This window comes from Agelaius tricolor, unplaced genomic scaffold, assembly GCF_023055355.1.
Source record: "Agelaius tricolor isolate 1412-34295 unplaced genomic scaffold, bAgeTri1.0.p SCAF_38, whole genome shotgun sequence".
In the NCBI taxonomy this organism is placed as follows: domain Eukaryota; kingdom Metazoa; phylum Chordata; class Aves; order Passeriformes; family Icteridae; genus Agelaius; species Agelaius tricolor.
This window is the reverse complement of record NW_027269298.1, coordinates 3,622,573-3,639,428: the sequence shown is the minus strand read 5'-3', so window position 1 is coordinate 3,639,428 and position 16,856 is coordinate 3,622,573. Positions and strand designations below refer to the sequence as shown.

Genomic DNA, 16,856 nt, shown 5'->3' with positions numbered 1-16,856 from the left:
GTAGGAATATGGGGTGTAAAGTGTCCTGAAATGCTGCTGTGGAGTGGACCAGCAGATCCAGAAGGAATTTCCCCATTAGCCCCCATTTGGGCAGTCCTTCCCCTCTCCAAAATTACTATGTTAGCTCAATTGCTTTATTATTTCAGGGTGCTCTCCAGGTAAGGTGAAATACTGCCCAGACTTCAGCACTCTCTGTGCAGGACAGGGCCTGTAGTGATGACAGCTAAAAGGGGAGGAAGAAAAGAGGTTTGGTAAAATCTGATCTCAGAGGGCAGTTTGGCCTTTCACAAACCTGGGAGCCACGAGCAATCCCCAAACAAGAGACTCTCAGTGTGAAGGCTCTGCCTGTTCCCTCAGGAAATCCACGGGCTGAGCTGCACTCTGGAGTTCCTTGGAGAATCTGTATTTCCACAGCTGCTGGATCAGGCCCTTCTCTCCTCTCTGAACATGTCTGGTATCCTGCTTGGCACTGGAGAGTGGCTGCTTACCAAACAAGGGGATTAATGTGGCCTGTGCTGCTCCTGTGCTCTGCATATTTTGTATTTATGTCTAAATCCTCTGGTGTGGAGGGCTGGCCTGAGTTCAGCTCCCAGCCAGATGTTGCAGCACATGGCAGTGCCTCTCCCTGCTGCTGTCCCTTGTCACAAGGAGCTGCAGGGCAGCTCTTGGCTCAGGATAGCAACAGAGCTAGGCCTGAACCCAGACCTAACCAGAATCCTGAATTTCTGTGGAATGGTCCTTGTGCTCCTCATCAGTTACTCTAAACTCTCTCAGTCACTGCCAACATCATTGCAGACAACTCCAGAGGTGCTGAAGGCAGAGCTGGAGCTCACTGGAGCTGTGGGAAATACAAAACACAGCCAGGATTTGGGAGGGAACACAAAGAGCTGCCTCAGCTCCACACTCTCCATCAGAGCACAATTAGCTGAAGCCATGCTGATACATTTCTGTGCCAATTCCACTAATTTAATAATTTCTCCCTCTTCTAGAAGCAAGAAGGCAGCTCCCTCTACTGATACAAGAAAATATGTCAATCAGCATTTTAGGAGAAAGATGACACATATAAATACATTTTCCTTGTAGTTCAGGTTAAAATTCTGCATTTCAAGAACAATGGAAAACATTCCATTTGCTTTCCTAATGCAAATTATTTTAAAGCACTAGCTATGATTAATCTTCAACATTTAGAAAGTACTTTATAAACAATTAGTTTCAGCTTAAATGTAAAGGAAACAAAAAGTCTGCTCCGATGAAATGAGATTTCTGGCTCATTCAGTCCAATCCATCTCAAAGGCCATTCCCTAGACTGTAGGAAGGTGCATGGGCAAAATGTTGGGGTTTTAAAAAAATCATATAGTTCTCTTATTTCGTAGAAATACAGAAATGTGGATACTGTACTGTGGGCTGTATTCAGAGGACATGCTGGAGTAGCAAGGAGAGTACAGCCCATCTCCTCAGCTCTCTGTGGGACAGCCCTGGTGGCTGGGCAGGAATGACAGAAAGATTTTACATGGTAGTGCAATATGCAAAGCCCTTCCTTATCAGCTCATTGCTTATAGCAAGTTTTGTGCCTAAACTGATGAGAAATTCATATAAGTGCAATGTGAAATACTTCCCAACACTACCTGTGGAGACAATTTTTGCTCACCACAGCATGAGCTTATAGGATTTGCAATTCTGGGTTTTATACTGGCTGTGTTTAAAAAGAAAATTCAACAATTCAGGACAAGTTCACTGTCTTACCCCAGGCAGTAAGCAAATATCTTGTGAATATCATCTTCTCTCTGTTTTAAGATGTTTGAAATGAAATTTGTTATTTTGCCAAGCGTGTTTACTACAGAAAATCTTTCTTTGGCACAGCAGTGGGTGGTCTGGTGATGTGTGTCCCTCTGAAAGGTAAATATTGCATTTGGCAGCAGTTGTAGAATTACACCTCATTATGTTGCATGTGCACGGTGACTCCTGTGTCCCATGAAAGGACAGAGCAACTGCTGGGTGATGCCTTGAGCAGACAATGCAGCCTCGAGTCTGAATGCCCCATTCCTGCTCTGGGGGGTGACAGAGCCACTTGTGACCCATATTTCAAAGCCACTTTGTGCTGAGCACGACAGTTCTGTGCCTCCTGTGCAGCAGCATGGCCATGGTGGGAGTGCTGCCTCCAGTCCAGCCTTGGGCTGGCAGCTCCTGCAAATGCTCAGGGAAGGGGAAGGTTTCTCCTGGCACAGACACGAGGCAGCAGCTCCTATTGTTCCTGTGGTGAATAGTGGATGGCTGGGCCTTGCAGAACTGGGGCCCTCAGTTATTAATAGTAAATAAATAGGTTGTCTTTCGTTTAGGGTAAAACACTTCAGACAACAGCCTTGCTGCCCAATCTCTAAGATGCCCTCCTGGTCCCTGGGGGGGGAGGGAGAAGCACAGTAAACAATGCTGGCTTCTCCACCACCCCAAAATCCAATATGATGTATAAAATGTTGTGAGGAAAACAATGAAGAATCCTTAATAAGAGCAAAGGCTTTTTGTAAGTACCCTCTTTGAGGAAAGGTTATCTGATCTTGTTCTTTTGTCTCGGAAAAGCCCTTAAAACAATGCACCATCTGCTCCTGTTTGGTGGGAGCAGGCAGAGATCTCTTCAGACAGAGCGGTCTGCACGCTACTGGTTGGCTTTTAACCCTTTCAGCCACAAACTTTCCCTGTTTCTGTGCAAACCTCTGCTCCCAGCAGAAGTGGCCATGCCCTGCACCCTGGCCAGCCCTGGGCACCCTGCAGCACATCCCTCCATTCCCCCTGCACCCTGCCCATGTCCTGTGCCCTGATGTCTCTTGCTGTCCGAGCAGGGCAATATCCCACACTGCTCAGACGGGGTAATTATGAAGAGTTAATTGTAAGGCTTCCAGAGACCTTCAGACGAAGCTGGAAATGTCTCTGAGCTAAATGGGGTTTGTTCCACCTGCAGCTGTCATTGTGAGCTGAATTCACATCTATGACAGCACAGCATGGAAAAGGCAAAGAGCTTCTATGCATTTTATGCAATTTTAATAGTAATTCCATATAATGTCTTAGATTGTGTGTGAATGTTGAGAGGACAATTTTTCATGCACCCCTTTTTCACCTTTTAAATCTGGAGGAGAACCATCTACTTGAAATTCCCCCTCGGCCCAGAAGATTTTTCAGCCCTAGCCAGAACCATCAGCAAGAATTCTGTTGCAATGAGGAACTGTTCTTCTATTGCCACATAAGAAATACTTTGGGAGGGCACCAAGTGACCCTCTGGGAGATGCCACCTTACCCAAGTGCTGTTCAAAGCTGCCAGTGCTCAGAGTGGCAGAGGGCTGGAAGCTCAGGCTGTCCCAGATCCTCAGGCTCTCTCCAGGAGATGGGTTGGCCGTTTCCTCTTGGTTCTGAACTTTCAAAACAGTCTCACGTCCACATTGATCCCTCCGTGCCGTGAGCTCTCCCTGTGGGCTGCATCGAGGTAACAACAACAATTAACTATGTTTTTGAGATGTGTATAAAGCAATCTTTTGAACTTAAAAAAAAAGGTTATTTCATTTAAACAGAACTATTACATTTTGTCAAATGGAAACAAAAGGCTCCTTGAGAAGTCATACCTGGCAACGAACAAAATCTCCTGTCTTGCACCTTGATGCTGTCAGGAAAGCTAAGAACACGCATTTTTACCTACTCTAATTGCTGCTCTGAAAGAGCTGGGTATTTTTCAACCTGGTGGCAAATACAAACAACAACCTTGCAGTGTGGAAGCTTAATTTATGGGGGCTGCATTGTACAATCCGTGCCATTGTTGGGACTTGGTTGCACAATCCAGCTCTGAACCTTGGCAAAGAATTCTGTTTAGAAACACAAAGTCCTGAACTCTGTTCTAGTGTTTCTGGGACTTGTGCTGAGCATGGCTGTGGCCCAATGAAGATCTGGGAGTGATACATATCCTTTCATATTTCAAAACATTGTCAGCACCAAGTCCTGCAGATGAACACCTCAGCTAACTGATTTTACTTTGTTTTGGTCTGCAACTATCTGAGCTTAACTAAAAAGATTAAGAAAGAAGGTGTGAAAATGGGCATTTATTGATCAAGCCTCAGCTGAACCACATGCAGGGACACTGAGACACTGAAATGGTGACAGATGTTTTCTTTTTTATACAGAAAAATGAACGTGGAATTTTTTTTTTTATCAGCAATCAGCTTAGGGAAATCTTATTTCATTTTTCTCGTTAATAAGCTTTTCTTTGTTTTTCATGACCCAGAAACTGCTAAAACGATTAGGACAGCTTCCACTAACGCGTCTTGGATGTAGTCTTCAGAAAGTGGGACCAAAGAGAAAGAACAGAAGAAACAGGGATTTCTTACAAAGCAGTTCTACTATTCACTGGTTAAATGTGCTGAGTTTTGTCTCTGCAGTTGTGTTATGATGGTTTTTTAGGCTCTGTTCTCTCTGGCTCTTGGGAAATGCCTACTCTGTTTGGGGAGACTGATGCCAAGGTTTGTGTCCTGGGAAGGGCATCAGTGGAAATCAATGCAGATTCTACGGAAAACACTGGGTTTCCACAGGAGGGGCCAGCACTGCCTGCCCTCCAGACACAGCCAGCTCTGCATAACCCACCACAACTCCCAGATGAGGCTCTTTGGGTTTGCACTGAAGAGAAAGCATTGCTGAGTCCCCAGGAGGAGGCAGAGCTGTGATCCAACAGGTGACTCTCTAGTCACCACCCTCTGTCCCAGCCCCTGAATCCACCCAGAGCACTTTCAAATCTGAACTTACAGCAAAAACAGGATGATTTTTTTTGACTCTTGAGAGTGTAACCACTTATAGAGGCAACAGAAACAAAATAAGATGGAATTGCCCACACATTTTCTGGCAGTTTGGAGAATTCCCATCAGTGATTCATTTGCATCAGCAACAAACCTCTGCGAGCCGCCCCTGCGGACGGGGGAGCAGCCGGGCATGAAATGAGAACATTGCTTATGGAAACAGGCACCTGCAGGATTTCCTGCATGAACACGAGCTGCTGTTTTCAGAGCTATAATTAAACATGTAAACAGCAAACTGTGCTGTTGAAACTGGCTGTGGAGAAGGTCATGCTCAAGAGCGCTGGGTTTGGAGCGCTGCAGGTTTTGTATTTGTGATTGAGGCCAGCACACAGTCAGTTTTAACAGGTGGCTTTGTTCAGATGAGCTATTGAGGAGACAGAACTTGGCTGTTGTAGCCAAATGTGGACTCCTCTTTAGCAGTGGAAGTCAGAGCACAGACACAACTCAGCTGCTTTTACCATCACATTTTCTAACCCAGCTCTGGCTACATCAATGAGAGCTCTGCAGAAACAGGTTTACAAGGCCCAGAACACAGCATGGACTCCTTCAGTTTAGCACAGCCTGTGAAGTTTGCGTGCAAGATAAGAGACAGGCTCCCTTCACTGCCTGCTGACACTCCCCACAGAGAGTTCATGCACTCAAAGTGCAAATGTTCCTGGAGAAGGAGAAATTACGGCCCTGCAAAGTTCCTCAGTCACCTCCTTAGAGCACACTGGTACTCCTTTATCTGGTGGCTTCCTGTCTGATTTGATCTGTAGTGAATCAGTTGATACCAGACCAACTTCAGGAATAACTTGATCATGGGAGCCTCACTCTGTGTGCCAAAGGACTTATCCACTTTTGCTTCCTGTGAGGGTGCAGATTTCAGGAGAGGTGCAAAATCAGACTCTAAATTATATACAAATAAAAGCTGAGGGCAAAATACAGGCTTGTACTCTGAGCATTTGTATTAATTATGTACTTTACCAGTAGCTAAGGAAGGGTTAGGCATGGGGTCCTCTTTCCTTTAGATTGTCCCCTCACTGTCACTGCTGCTGCATCACAGGCAGCCCTCAGCCCACCAGGAGATGAGTCTGGAGTCCTTCACAGTACAGCCACACTTTCCACTTCTAATCTCTAAATACAGCGATATTTTATCTGCAAGTAGCTCTCCTCATCTTTTGAAGCAGCACTTGCAAGAGGGTTGTGATTTATTGTCTGAGAGGTTTTATTGGTGGTTTTTTCGGTGATGCTCTGAGGACTTCTTGACTCTGGCTGCTTTGCTTTCTCGGTAATTGCATTGTTCAGCAGAACACTGCAATCTGTCTTATTTCTCCTTGGTTTGAGGCTTGTCCCTTACAGCTGGGGGCTGTTCCCAATGGGCCCAGGGGGTCCTGCACCTACCATCATTCCTGTGAGTTTGGGTGGTGTCAGGACAAGAGTGATGGAGCCCACGGCTGCTGGGCTGTTCTCCCCAAGGTGCCGTGCAGACACAGCTCTGACTGTCTCCACTGCACACTCGCAGTGCCTGCTGCTCATGTTTTATACATTTGCCATCTTCTGTGACAGAACAGCTCCATAATCCTTGCAACCGATCTCGGAGCAGAGATCAGCCCAACCTTTGCGAGTGTGGTGGTGAGAAGGTGCTGTGTGTGAGCAAGTGTTGCTCCGCATGCACACAGCCTACAGAACTGCACTGCTGGGAATCTTTCACCCGCTTTTGTAGCAAAACGAGTGAAAACAATCACTAGAAATTAATTTTTTTTAATTAATCCCCGCCCGAAGGAGGCTGGGGCAGCTTTACCCAGGGGCTCGCTCCGTCCCGCTCCGCGCCCGCGGCTGCGGCGCCCTCCGGTGGCGAGAGAGCGTCATGGCAGCGCGGCCGGGATCCACCGGGCCTGGGATCCACCGGAGCCACCCGGGATCCAGCGGAGCCACCCGGGATCCACCAGATCCACCCGGGATCCACCGACCGGAGCCACCCGGGACCCACCGGAGACACCCGGGACCCACCGGAGCCACCCAGGATCCACCGACCGGAGCCACCCGGGATCGACCGCATCTACCCGGGATCCACCGACCGGAGCCACCCGGGACCCACCAGAGCCACCCGGGATCCACCGACCGGAGCCAACCGGGATCCACTGACTGGAGCCACCCGGGATCCACCGGAGCCACCCGGGACCCACCGGAGCCACCCGGGATCCACCGACCGGAGTCACCCGGGATTCATGGACCGAACCTGGGGACCCACCGCTCCCGGGAGATCCAGCAAGCCCTGGGATCCACCGATCCCCACCAGAGCCGGGGATCCACCAACCCCTCCCAAGCATCCATAGCTCCCGGGGGACCCAGTGCTCTACGGGATTCACCCCTCCTGAGGAACCCACCGAACCTGGGATCCACCAACCCCTCCTGGGGATCCACTGCTCCCAGGAGTCCCCCAGCCCCAGGAACTCAGCATCCCTGCTATTTATTTTAAGTCTGTGTGGCCCATTCAGCAGAGGATAATACACCCAGCTTTGTTATCCCCAGATTTCCAACTGCATGGGCTCGGGTTTATATTTCCTTTCTTACTTCTGGAAAAGCCCGGGCAGCAGAAGGGGAAGTGATGTGTCCAAAATCCGTGGTGAAGCCACAGATGAAATTATGAAATGTCATTTCACAGAAGCAATAAGAGGAAAGTGAAGTCTAGGAGACCCCTGCCCCGAGTCTGGCTCCATGCTGAATTGGTGCTCCTTATTTTAGATACATGCAAGGCACATTAAGCAGAGAATAAAATATCCAGCTTTGTTTACCTTCTAGTGAGGAATCTGTGAACTGGAGAGGTTGGGTTGGTTATTGGCTTTTCATGCCATAGACTTATGTCCACCTTGGAGCCCTTATTCACAGGGAAACCTTTTAAAAAGACAAATGAAGACATTTAATAAATATGCTCTTCATAGAAATGAAATGGCCCAAGCTTTGGCATCTATTCACTGCCTACTTACGTGTGAGCACTTCACTCAATACAGCTCTTCTTATCCACAGGTTTTTAACTACAGGGGCTTAGGTTTATCATTCTTTTACTTCTGGGAAAGCCTAGGCACCACAAAGTGACATGTCCAAAATTGGTGGCAAAGCCACAGATAAATTATAAGATGTAGTTTTACAAGTGCAAGGGGAGGGGAGGAAAGTAAAACCTAGGAGAGCCACTGCTCAGGGATTTTCCAAGGCACAACATTTCCAATAAATAGCCAAGGGGAGATGAAGTTTTGTAGCTTGTAGCTTTGAAAGATGTGGGCAGTGGCACCTGAGCATCCCTGCTGTGTCATGTGGAAAGGATTTACCTTGCAAGGTGTTGCTCAGCTCTCCTGCAGAGCTGAGGTGACTCTGTCCTGCACTATGAGTGATCCAGGGCAATTCCTCCCTCTCAGCATTCCCACCAGGCAGAGGAGCTGGCATTTCCCTCTGTGTGCCCAGCAGGCCAGTCCTGCCCAGTCCATGGCATTCCCTGGGGGATGTCACACAAAGCACTTCAGGATCTGTGTCCAGAGGCGTTTGTGCAGTCATTGTCCTCTCTTGCCTATCCCTGGAAGTCTCAGGTTCTGGGGCAGGAGGAGGATCACTGTGCAGGTCCAGAGCTGTCTCTGTAGATTGTTTGTCAGCAGAGGCTTTAGCCCAGCTGGCTGCACTCAGCCTCTTCCTTGCCACGTCAATCTTTTCTGCAAGTTCCCTGGACAGACTGTGAATGGCTCTCACTTGATCCTGTTTGCTTCTCTGTGGAGAAAGTCCAAAAGATGAGTCCTTGGAGGAAGGTTTTGCATCTTTCTGAGGAACAGAAAAGCTCAGAGGAGGTGAATGCAGAGCTGGGGGAGAGCAGTCCCTCAAGTCTTCACATTTCAGAGGACTGAGAAACCAGCGTTCAGATTCCAGTGGTGCTGGAGGACCTGATTCTACTCCTTTTTTAGGTGATTGAGCTGTTTCTAGGAGTTGATTCCTGTTAAAAAAAAACAAGAGAGAGATGTCTGCAGTGTGAGCTGAGAAAGTGGCTTTCTAGGATGCCTTTTATGTCTGAGTACCTGCCTCTGTGATCTTCTGGTGATAAAGGAGAGGATGTTTCATCCACCCAGGCCATGAAACTCCTTTCCACTACTCCCCCACTGGTTTGCCTCTGAAAGAGAAGAGCCCAGCAGTGTAAGCACTCAATAGTTGGCAACAGAAGGGGAAATGTTTAGCTTTTATTCCACCTAATAATTTGCTCATGTAACACAGCAAACCTGTTCTTTTAGCTCAGGCACTGGAGATTTCCAGGTTTTTGGCCTGAAGTCGAGGGTTCCAGCCCTACCAATGAGCCCAGCCATTTATGCCATAATTATAAGTTAATTGCTCTGCTTTTCTAGATAAAACTTTTTCTCCCTCTCAAAGCATTTGTGTGAAGTGTTTCATGTCCTATACAGTGCTGCACTGAGATTGGAGGGGTTTCAATCTGCCACTCCTTAGGACTTACTTGCTCCAATTCACTCTGAGGATTTCCTTTGGCAGAACCCATTTTCCCAAGGGGTTTGTGCATCTCATCAGGACAGGATTTCTTCCCAATAGCTTCTTTTTGTTTCCTGTACAATTCTTGCAACCTCTTCTTCTTCATCTCCACAGCCTGTGCCAAAGACTTTTTCTCTTTGAGGAGTTTTCTCTTTCTTTCCTCCTTTTTCCGATACATAAATTCCCGAACACTTTCAGGGCTGTAGGGGTGAGGTTTTTTAAGGTTTGCCCTCCTCTTTGAAGGTTGCTTAAGGTTTTCTTTCTCAGACTCTTTCTGTCTCTGAGGAGATGCACTTCTTCCTCTGCTGCAGCTTCCTGAGGTGCTGGGCTTGGCTCCATCTTTCCCCAGTGAAAGTCCAGGGGAAGGAGAACGGATCCCTTGGGGCTGGTGTTTCACAGCCTCTCTGGGAACCCTGATACAGCTGTGCTCCTCACAGGACTGCCTTTGCAAGAGGAGGCTCCTGAGGGCTTGCTTTGTGCCCTCTGTGGGTGCACTGCTGCCACTTCCAGCCTTGCTGGGAGCCACCGCAGTGCTTTGGGCTCCAGGGCTCCTCCCCACAGCTTCACTTCCCTTCACTCTGGAGCTGTTTTCCATCGCTGGCATTGTCCCCAGTCCCTGACCTCCTTCCAAAGGTTCTGTGGGGAAGATTTGGAAACAACAGTGATGTAATTATTTCAGAGAGTAACAATTCCTGTATCTATAGTGTGCATCTCCCAGCCTGCTTCCTAGTGCAGCTCTGAGGATTATTTGCATTGTCTGTTGTAAAATCTGTGATATTCAAGGGAGAAGATAAACCTGTAAAGGTGGAATTTGAAGTTGCAGTGGCCAATTGTTATTGCAAGAACCATTAAAGAAAGGACCTGGAAAGCTTTTATTTAGATTAGGTTTAATTCGTTTCAATTAGGTTTAATAAGCCTTTTTTTTTTTTCTTTTTGGGTGTACCAAAATAACCAGTGCTGTAGAGGGACAGCTGTACCAAAGGTCTTTGCTGTGCTCTGCTCTCCAGTTCTGCTCCTCAAAAGTGGAAGTGGAGGACCCAGCAGCCTTCTAGCCAACTTCTGACCTTCTCTCCATGCTGAAACTCCAGGTAGATTCACACCTGAAACAGAGAGTTTGTATTTAATTATTGAAGCCCCACATGTTCTTTGAAAGACTATAACTCTTTTATTCAAATCTATTTAATGGTGATTTCCAGGAATCACACTCCAGGTGTGAAGAGATCTAAAAAGTTTCAGTTAGAGAAGGTTTAAAATAAAAAAATCGGTGCTACTTTGATAACAAAATGTTTTTAAAGCACCCAAACTTTGGAGGCTGCCAGGGTCATGAATCGGATGAGTTCAGGAGTGTAAAATGTGAAGGTTCAGTGCTTTCCTAAGGCTTTACCATCAGCAAATACATCATTTAACACTCGAAGTGTGTTCACACAGTTCTTACAAATTTTACTCAGAAATCACTGACTCCCAGAGGCCTCAAGAACACTGAGAAAAGGTCAGGACTTCCTGGGTACCAGCACATTTGAGAACTGAAGGGAAGGGGATAACAAAATTATTATTTTCCTTCCTTTGAAGTGATTACTTCAAACTCACCAGAGGAAACTAATTCATTTTTAAACTGGTGAGAATCAGCAGGATGTGGTGTGGAAGAATCAATGGAGGATACAGGATGAGGGACAATGTCTAATGCAGAAATAAACTGTGCAGAATGCAACACAAACAAATTACTCTTGCTTAATAGGTGGTGTCACATAATAGACAACATTTATCACTGTTTTACTTCATAATTTCAGATTGCATTCACAGCATGCCAATACTGGCACAATTGTGTATTTATTGCAAACCCTTCTCCAGCACAAGGTGGCTGAGCAGGTACTTAGTTGGGTTTTGCATGGAAATTCTACTCCCCCACAATCTCCCCCAATTAAAATACTCAGTGTTTTTAATAACAGGAAAGATTTTACTCTGAAATGAGCCTCAGCTTGTGTGGTTCAGTGCTCAGCCAACGGGGCAGCCCCTCAGGGTCAGGGGAGCTGCTGGACACAAAGGACTCTCCAAGGACTCCCTGCCCAGACCCCCCTGTGCTTTGGGAACAGTGCAAGGCAACCTCTCCTCCTCTGTACCACTGAAGGGGTCACAGCCAACAGCTTTTATTCCTCATTTGCAGCAGCCTCTGAGATGCTCTGCAGCTCCTGTGAATCGTGTCTCAGGGAGACTGATGCTTTTCAAAGGAAGAGCTGCACTCCCTGTGGGTCTGAAGTCACTTCCTACAATCCCATGGACTTCCTTTGGAAGGAATTCTCACCAGATCTGTGCATGGTGCTCACAGCAGGAACACAGAGGGAATTGTCAGAATCTGCTGGGCTCAGGAGGGCTGGGGTCCATCCATGTCTTTAAGGAAACACCTTGTTGTGTCACTTTATTTTGTGTTTAGCAGTACTAAAAATGCATTTATTTTGTACCCTGTCTTAGCTCCTCTGAATGCACCAGGCAAATTATTTTGTGGATCTAACAATCTTTGCCTCACCATGTTGTTTATTTCAATTAAATCTTCTTTTTATCTGTATTGTGTTCATTAACTACAGCAACTATGATGCTAAAGTTCATGAGAAGCCTGCATTCCTGATGAGAACAGCTGATAGAAGAAACTCTTTTGATTTAAATATTCTCCTGGGTTTTTTCCCTACCTACGAACAGATGAATATTTTATAGCCGTGGTGACTTAATTTTTTGTTAACTACAGCAAATTTATAATTCATCAAATTCCTGAGTACTCTGGCTCTGACCCCTGCCCCTCATTCATCTCTTTGTAGCCCTGCCTTGGCTCTTTCAGTGACAGAAACTAATAGCCAATAAAGACACCATGACACTGGCAGTTACAATGATGAATGCTTCACGTGGCATGCTCTTATTATGACCCACTCTCAGAGGAAGAGCAAGCCATTTTTCAAACAATCCATTAAAACAAAAAAAAAAAAAGGGAGGGAGAAGGAAATTATTACATATTTCATGCATTTTAAATCATACTTAGGGACTACAGCACACTATGCTTATAATTCTATCTGGATTAGAGAGTTTGGATTTTTAAACTTCTGTTTCACACAAGTGACTTGGGAACTTGGCTGCTGTAAAGTACAACCCACAGCATTTCCACTTCTTCCCCACAACATTTGAATGCAACCATTTCTATGCAAAGCTATAGCATTAAATGGGTAAAATGACACCAGGAGTTCCAACCTGCCCTTAGAAATACCTGTCAAATAAAACTGAGAACCAGCAACTGAGACTTGGATAATTCATCTGACTTTTCACTGCCTGCATTCAGTCCCTGCTGGGCAGGCCAGGAAATCCCTGCCTTTGGTGGCACCCTTAATTCATTAGGGAAACAGAGCTGAATAGGTGACAGACAGCTCTTCCCACTGCGGGTGTACGACTTATTTTTCCTTTCTGATGGATTTTAATCCTGGCAGCTCTGCAATTCAACTGCTGCAGGCAGTTCTGTCCATCAGGGATTGTAATTTCTCATGGTCTTACCTTTCCCTGCTCTCTCCAGAGCACAGGACTTGGCTGAAAGCTGCCTCTGGTGTTCGGTTTGAATCCTCCACACTGAGCTTCTCTCTCTTTGCTCTTTAATAGGAGGTGAAAATAAAACACAGAAAAGAATTAGTGTAGCTAAAATCAAACTTGCTGAACCCAACAATCCAATCCCAGCCCCATTTCCTTGGAATGCAAAACCAGGAGTCTTTAAACTGAAACTGGTCACCACACATGCAGCACTCCTTCTTTATTTAATTTTTGGTGTGTAGATGTCCCAGCAAAGGAAGCAGTGGCCTGGATCCATCCCTGAGGCTCTATCCATGACCCTGTCCATCCATACAACACAAGAAACAGCCCTGCCCTGACTGCTGCATCCTGTGGGAGCAGTGGGGCACCTCCCCTTGGTGCCTCTGGAGATCCAGGCCAACCTTTCCATGCCATTAGGGAAGTTCCCAGTTTTTGATACCTCATTGCTAACCTGGGATCTTTGGGGCTTTTTTATAATCCCTTCCTTGTCCAGGGATGGTAAATCCTTCTCTGCCTGGTATTCTATGCTCTTCATCAGGCAAGGAGAGAACAGAGCTGGGTTCAGAGCACTAAAACCCAGAAAAACAAGTGTTTGAGAGCCATTAGGCTACAAGGAGCTGTGCAGATGCTGGGATTGTACAGCTGAGCTCCCGCACATGTGAAGGGCAGCACTGGGCTCCCAGGTGTCTGCAGAGGGAACACTTGGCAAAGCAGCTGTGACACTTCTGGCAGTAGCAGGGGACAGGCAGAGCAAGGGAACAAGATGCAGCTGAACTGAGTGTCTGAGCTGTTGATGCCCAGCCTCAGTCTGTGTGTGTCCCACAAGTGGAACAGTTTGTCTGGCAGTTCCCTCGCTCAGTTACATAAAATGGTCTGGGTTAGAAACAAACTGAACAAGCCTTCCCTTGGGAATGTCCCAGGGAGGCTCAGCCTGGACTGTGGCTCTGCTTCTGGCTTTAGGAGGGGTAACATCAGGCACTGGTGACAGAAAGTGCTCCTGATGCAGCTGGGAAGGGACAGAGGCTGCCACACACCTGAGGGCAGCACCACAGCATCCCTACAAAAGGTGGCAGGGAGCAAATCCAAGGGAAACAGCCCTGGAAGCTGGCAGGGTGTGCCAGGGATGCCCAGTGAATTAACACTAATGCTATTACAGCAATGAGATTTGTGAGGTGCAGCTTTGCAGCCCAGCTCCTCTGTAATCCCCCTTGGCTGGGGCTGCCCCAGGCACTCCCGACCCCAACCTTGCTCCCAGCAATCCCAGACCCTGAACCACACTAAACTGAACTGACAGCTGTACATGGATGGTTCTCCAGCCCCAAATTTAGCAGCAAAGCAGGATAAGAAGGTCTAATAATATTTGCTTTCAGATCCACACTAGTTCCACTGAATGAACTGTTAAATCCCCTGTAATGCCTCTGAACTACACAATTCCTGATTTAAATACCTGTGGTGCCTCTCCTCACTACTGTACTGCCTCCTGTTCCATGTTTCATAAGTGGCAAAAGGAAGGATGTGGGAGGAAAGGGGAGATTTGCAGCAAATTCTTTACTATTTTCAGGAAATTTATGTATTTGTGTGCTGAGGAGTAAATCCAGTGGACTCAGTGAGCAGGGTGGGATGTACAGCACAGGAAGGTTTGGACCTGCAGAAATAAATGGATTTATGGGTGATGTCCCCCAGATATCACAGGGAGGGGTGGAATCTGTGCTAAGTTATTCAGCTGTGCCAAAGCCCTGCTAGGGAATACCCAGTTACAGCCTTTCTCCAGAGATTCCAGACCACCACTTACCTCTGTGAGCTGGAGCAGGAGGAGCAGAGGCCACTCTGCAAACCTTTCTTTTCATGGCTCTCTTTGGCAGGGGGTCCTTAGCGAAAACCAGGCGCTCCTGCTCCCAGGGTGCTGCTTGCTGCTTTCTCTTCTGCTCCTGGATCCTCTTCTTGAGTTGCTCTAATTTATTTTGGGGTGATTTTCCCCACAGCTCTTCCAGCCTCTGATCTCTGGCCTTGCTGGCTGCTGCCAGGAGGGATGTGGGGAGCAGGAGAGCCGTGGGCTCGGGAGTGCTGCTGCCCCATGGGACAGAGCAGGGGCTGCTCCCTGCAGGGCAGCAAGGTGAGCCGTGCAGGCAGCAGGGAGATTTCTCCTTCTGTGCTGGGAATCCTCTTGAATCTCTCAGCTCCCTGAAATTGTCCCTTCTTGGGCTGTCCAGGCTCTTTGCAGGTGCCCATGTCCCAGCGGAGCCTTTTCCATGCACTGCACAATTCCTGGCAGGGCTGCAGTGCCCTGAGGCTGCCCTGGGGGACGGAGGGGACATTCTGGATGGACCAGAGATCACAGCAGGGCTCCCAGGCAAACAGGTCTGTGAGTGAGCAGGGGAGACAACAGCAGAGCTTTTCTCTCTTTGGAAAAAGAGAAAGAAGGGCCAGTATGTAGGGTTAAAGATTATTACATTGGTCAATACACTGACAGGAGTGACTGCTGAGTTTGTTCATGTTCTGGTGGGACCTCAGCATCTCCACAGAATCAGCACTTTGCCAGCCACCAGCAGTTTGGCAAATGAGGATGATGTTAGGGAAGTGCAGTGAAAATCGTGATCTGATATGAGAAATTATGAGCATGGGCAGAGAACTGATAGCAGGCTCTGCCTTCCTCCACTGCCCTGTTGGTCACAGCTCAGGGAGGAATTGTTTGGTGACTCTTTTGATCCATTTTTCCCTAATAAACAGTAAGGTGCTAAACTTTTTCTGAAGTCCTGCATCCCAAATTTGAAATCCCTTCACCAGCTCACCCCCCAAGTGCTGTACACTCAGGTTATTATTTACCTTTGGGCTGGAGCAATCTCATTGCTCTTTTTCTCATTCAAAGCTGTTTCATCTTTGTTCCTCTCGCCATCTACAGCACATTAAAACTGTGTCAATGTCAAAATCTCAAAAATATTCCTCAACCATTCAATTCAAAGAGCAACTTTGACTGGGAACTGTCCCCCCAAAAAACCTGGCTCATAAATATTAAATAAATATTAAAGGCTGGCAGCTGAAACTGCTCCCAGCCAATAAACCACCTCATAAACAAATATTTAACAGATGAAAAATAACAAGAGAAGTCTGTTCTTGTCATTAATTTGTAAGAACATTCTGGAACTGGGTTAAATTTCCTGCTTTTCCCTTCTCCCACTTCATCTTTTAGAAACGATTTTAAACACATTATGTATTTCCTGCCAAAGTTAGCAAACACAACGTTGCAATTACATCAGTTTATCCCTAGGGAAGGAACCCTCAGAGGAGAAGCACAGGGAGCTTTTCTGTGCTGTAGCTGGTGGGTGTTGATGCTGCAGCTTTTGCCTGAGCTCTCCCCAGCAAGGTGTCACTTCCTGTGCATTGTGATATTTTGCTGGGAACACACAGAAAGCTGATGAAAATACACACTTGCCTCAATAAAGAGGGTTTTCACTATCTCCTGTCACCTTCCCTTCCCTCCAGCACCAAAGCAGTCCCATCTCAGCAGTTTCCAGTAACTCAGAACTCACCAAAGCTCTTTTCGTGCCAAATCTTTCTTCTGGCTGCCTGTGATTTGGCACAGCTCCACATTTGATGACAAAATTTGTTTTCAATCCTTTGTAGCTGTGAAAAAGCAGATTTTTCTTTTGAAGGGAGACATATGTTTTGGGTTTTTTCTGGAGACACTTTTTGCTGGCATCCGCTGCTTCTCTGATTAGTTTTGCAGCTCCTAGTTACTGTGTAAATACTGGCTTGTCTGAGCTTGTTCCATGTGCTATTTCCTACAGTTGGAAAGAATGCTATTGACTGGGAAGATAAGAGGTGAAATCACCTCTCTCCTTTATTTACTCTTTATGTGTGTGCCTCAGATTTTTACTGATGTTTTTAAAAACAGCTTAAGCTGGAGGTGACCCCAGCCAAGAGCAACTTCTCAGGTGAAGCTTTCCCCCCTTTGTGGGTATCACTTATTTTAAG

At 46.8% G+C, this 16,856-nt stretch overlaps 1 protein-coding gene across 1 annotated transcript in view; it reads right to left on the bottom strand.

Annotated features, from left to right (window-relative positions):
• Positions 1–16,580, bottom strand: part of CCDC187 (coiled-coil domain containing 187) — a 31,015-nt gene extending 14,435 nt beyond the window's left edge. The window contains exons 1-10 of the mRNA XM_071454117.1: positions 16,412–16,580; positions 15,708–15,777; positions 14,677–15,179; positions 12,855–12,947; positions 10,304–10,426; positions 9,295–9,962; positions 8,867–8,958; positions 8,135–8,784; positions 7,604–7,703; positions 3,287–3,462 (exon numbers count right to left, since the gene is read on the bottom strand). Of these exons, the coding sequence (XP_071310218.1) occupies positions 3,287–3,462; positions 7,604–7,703; positions 8,135–8,784; positions 8,867–8,958; positions 9,295–9,962; positions 10,304–10,426; positions 12,855–12,947; positions 14,677–15,179; positions 15,708–15,777; positions 16,412–16,472 (2,536 nt within the window). The 5' untranslated portion in view covers positions 16,473–16,580. The remainder of the gene's footprint in view (positions 1–3,286; positions 3,463–7,603; positions 7,704–8,134; positions 8,785–8,866; positions 8,959–9,294; positions 9,963–10,303; positions 10,427–12,854; positions 12,948–14,676; positions 15,180–15,707; positions 15,778–16,411) is intronic.
• Between the last annotated feature and the right edge of the window lie 276 nt (positions 16,581–16,856).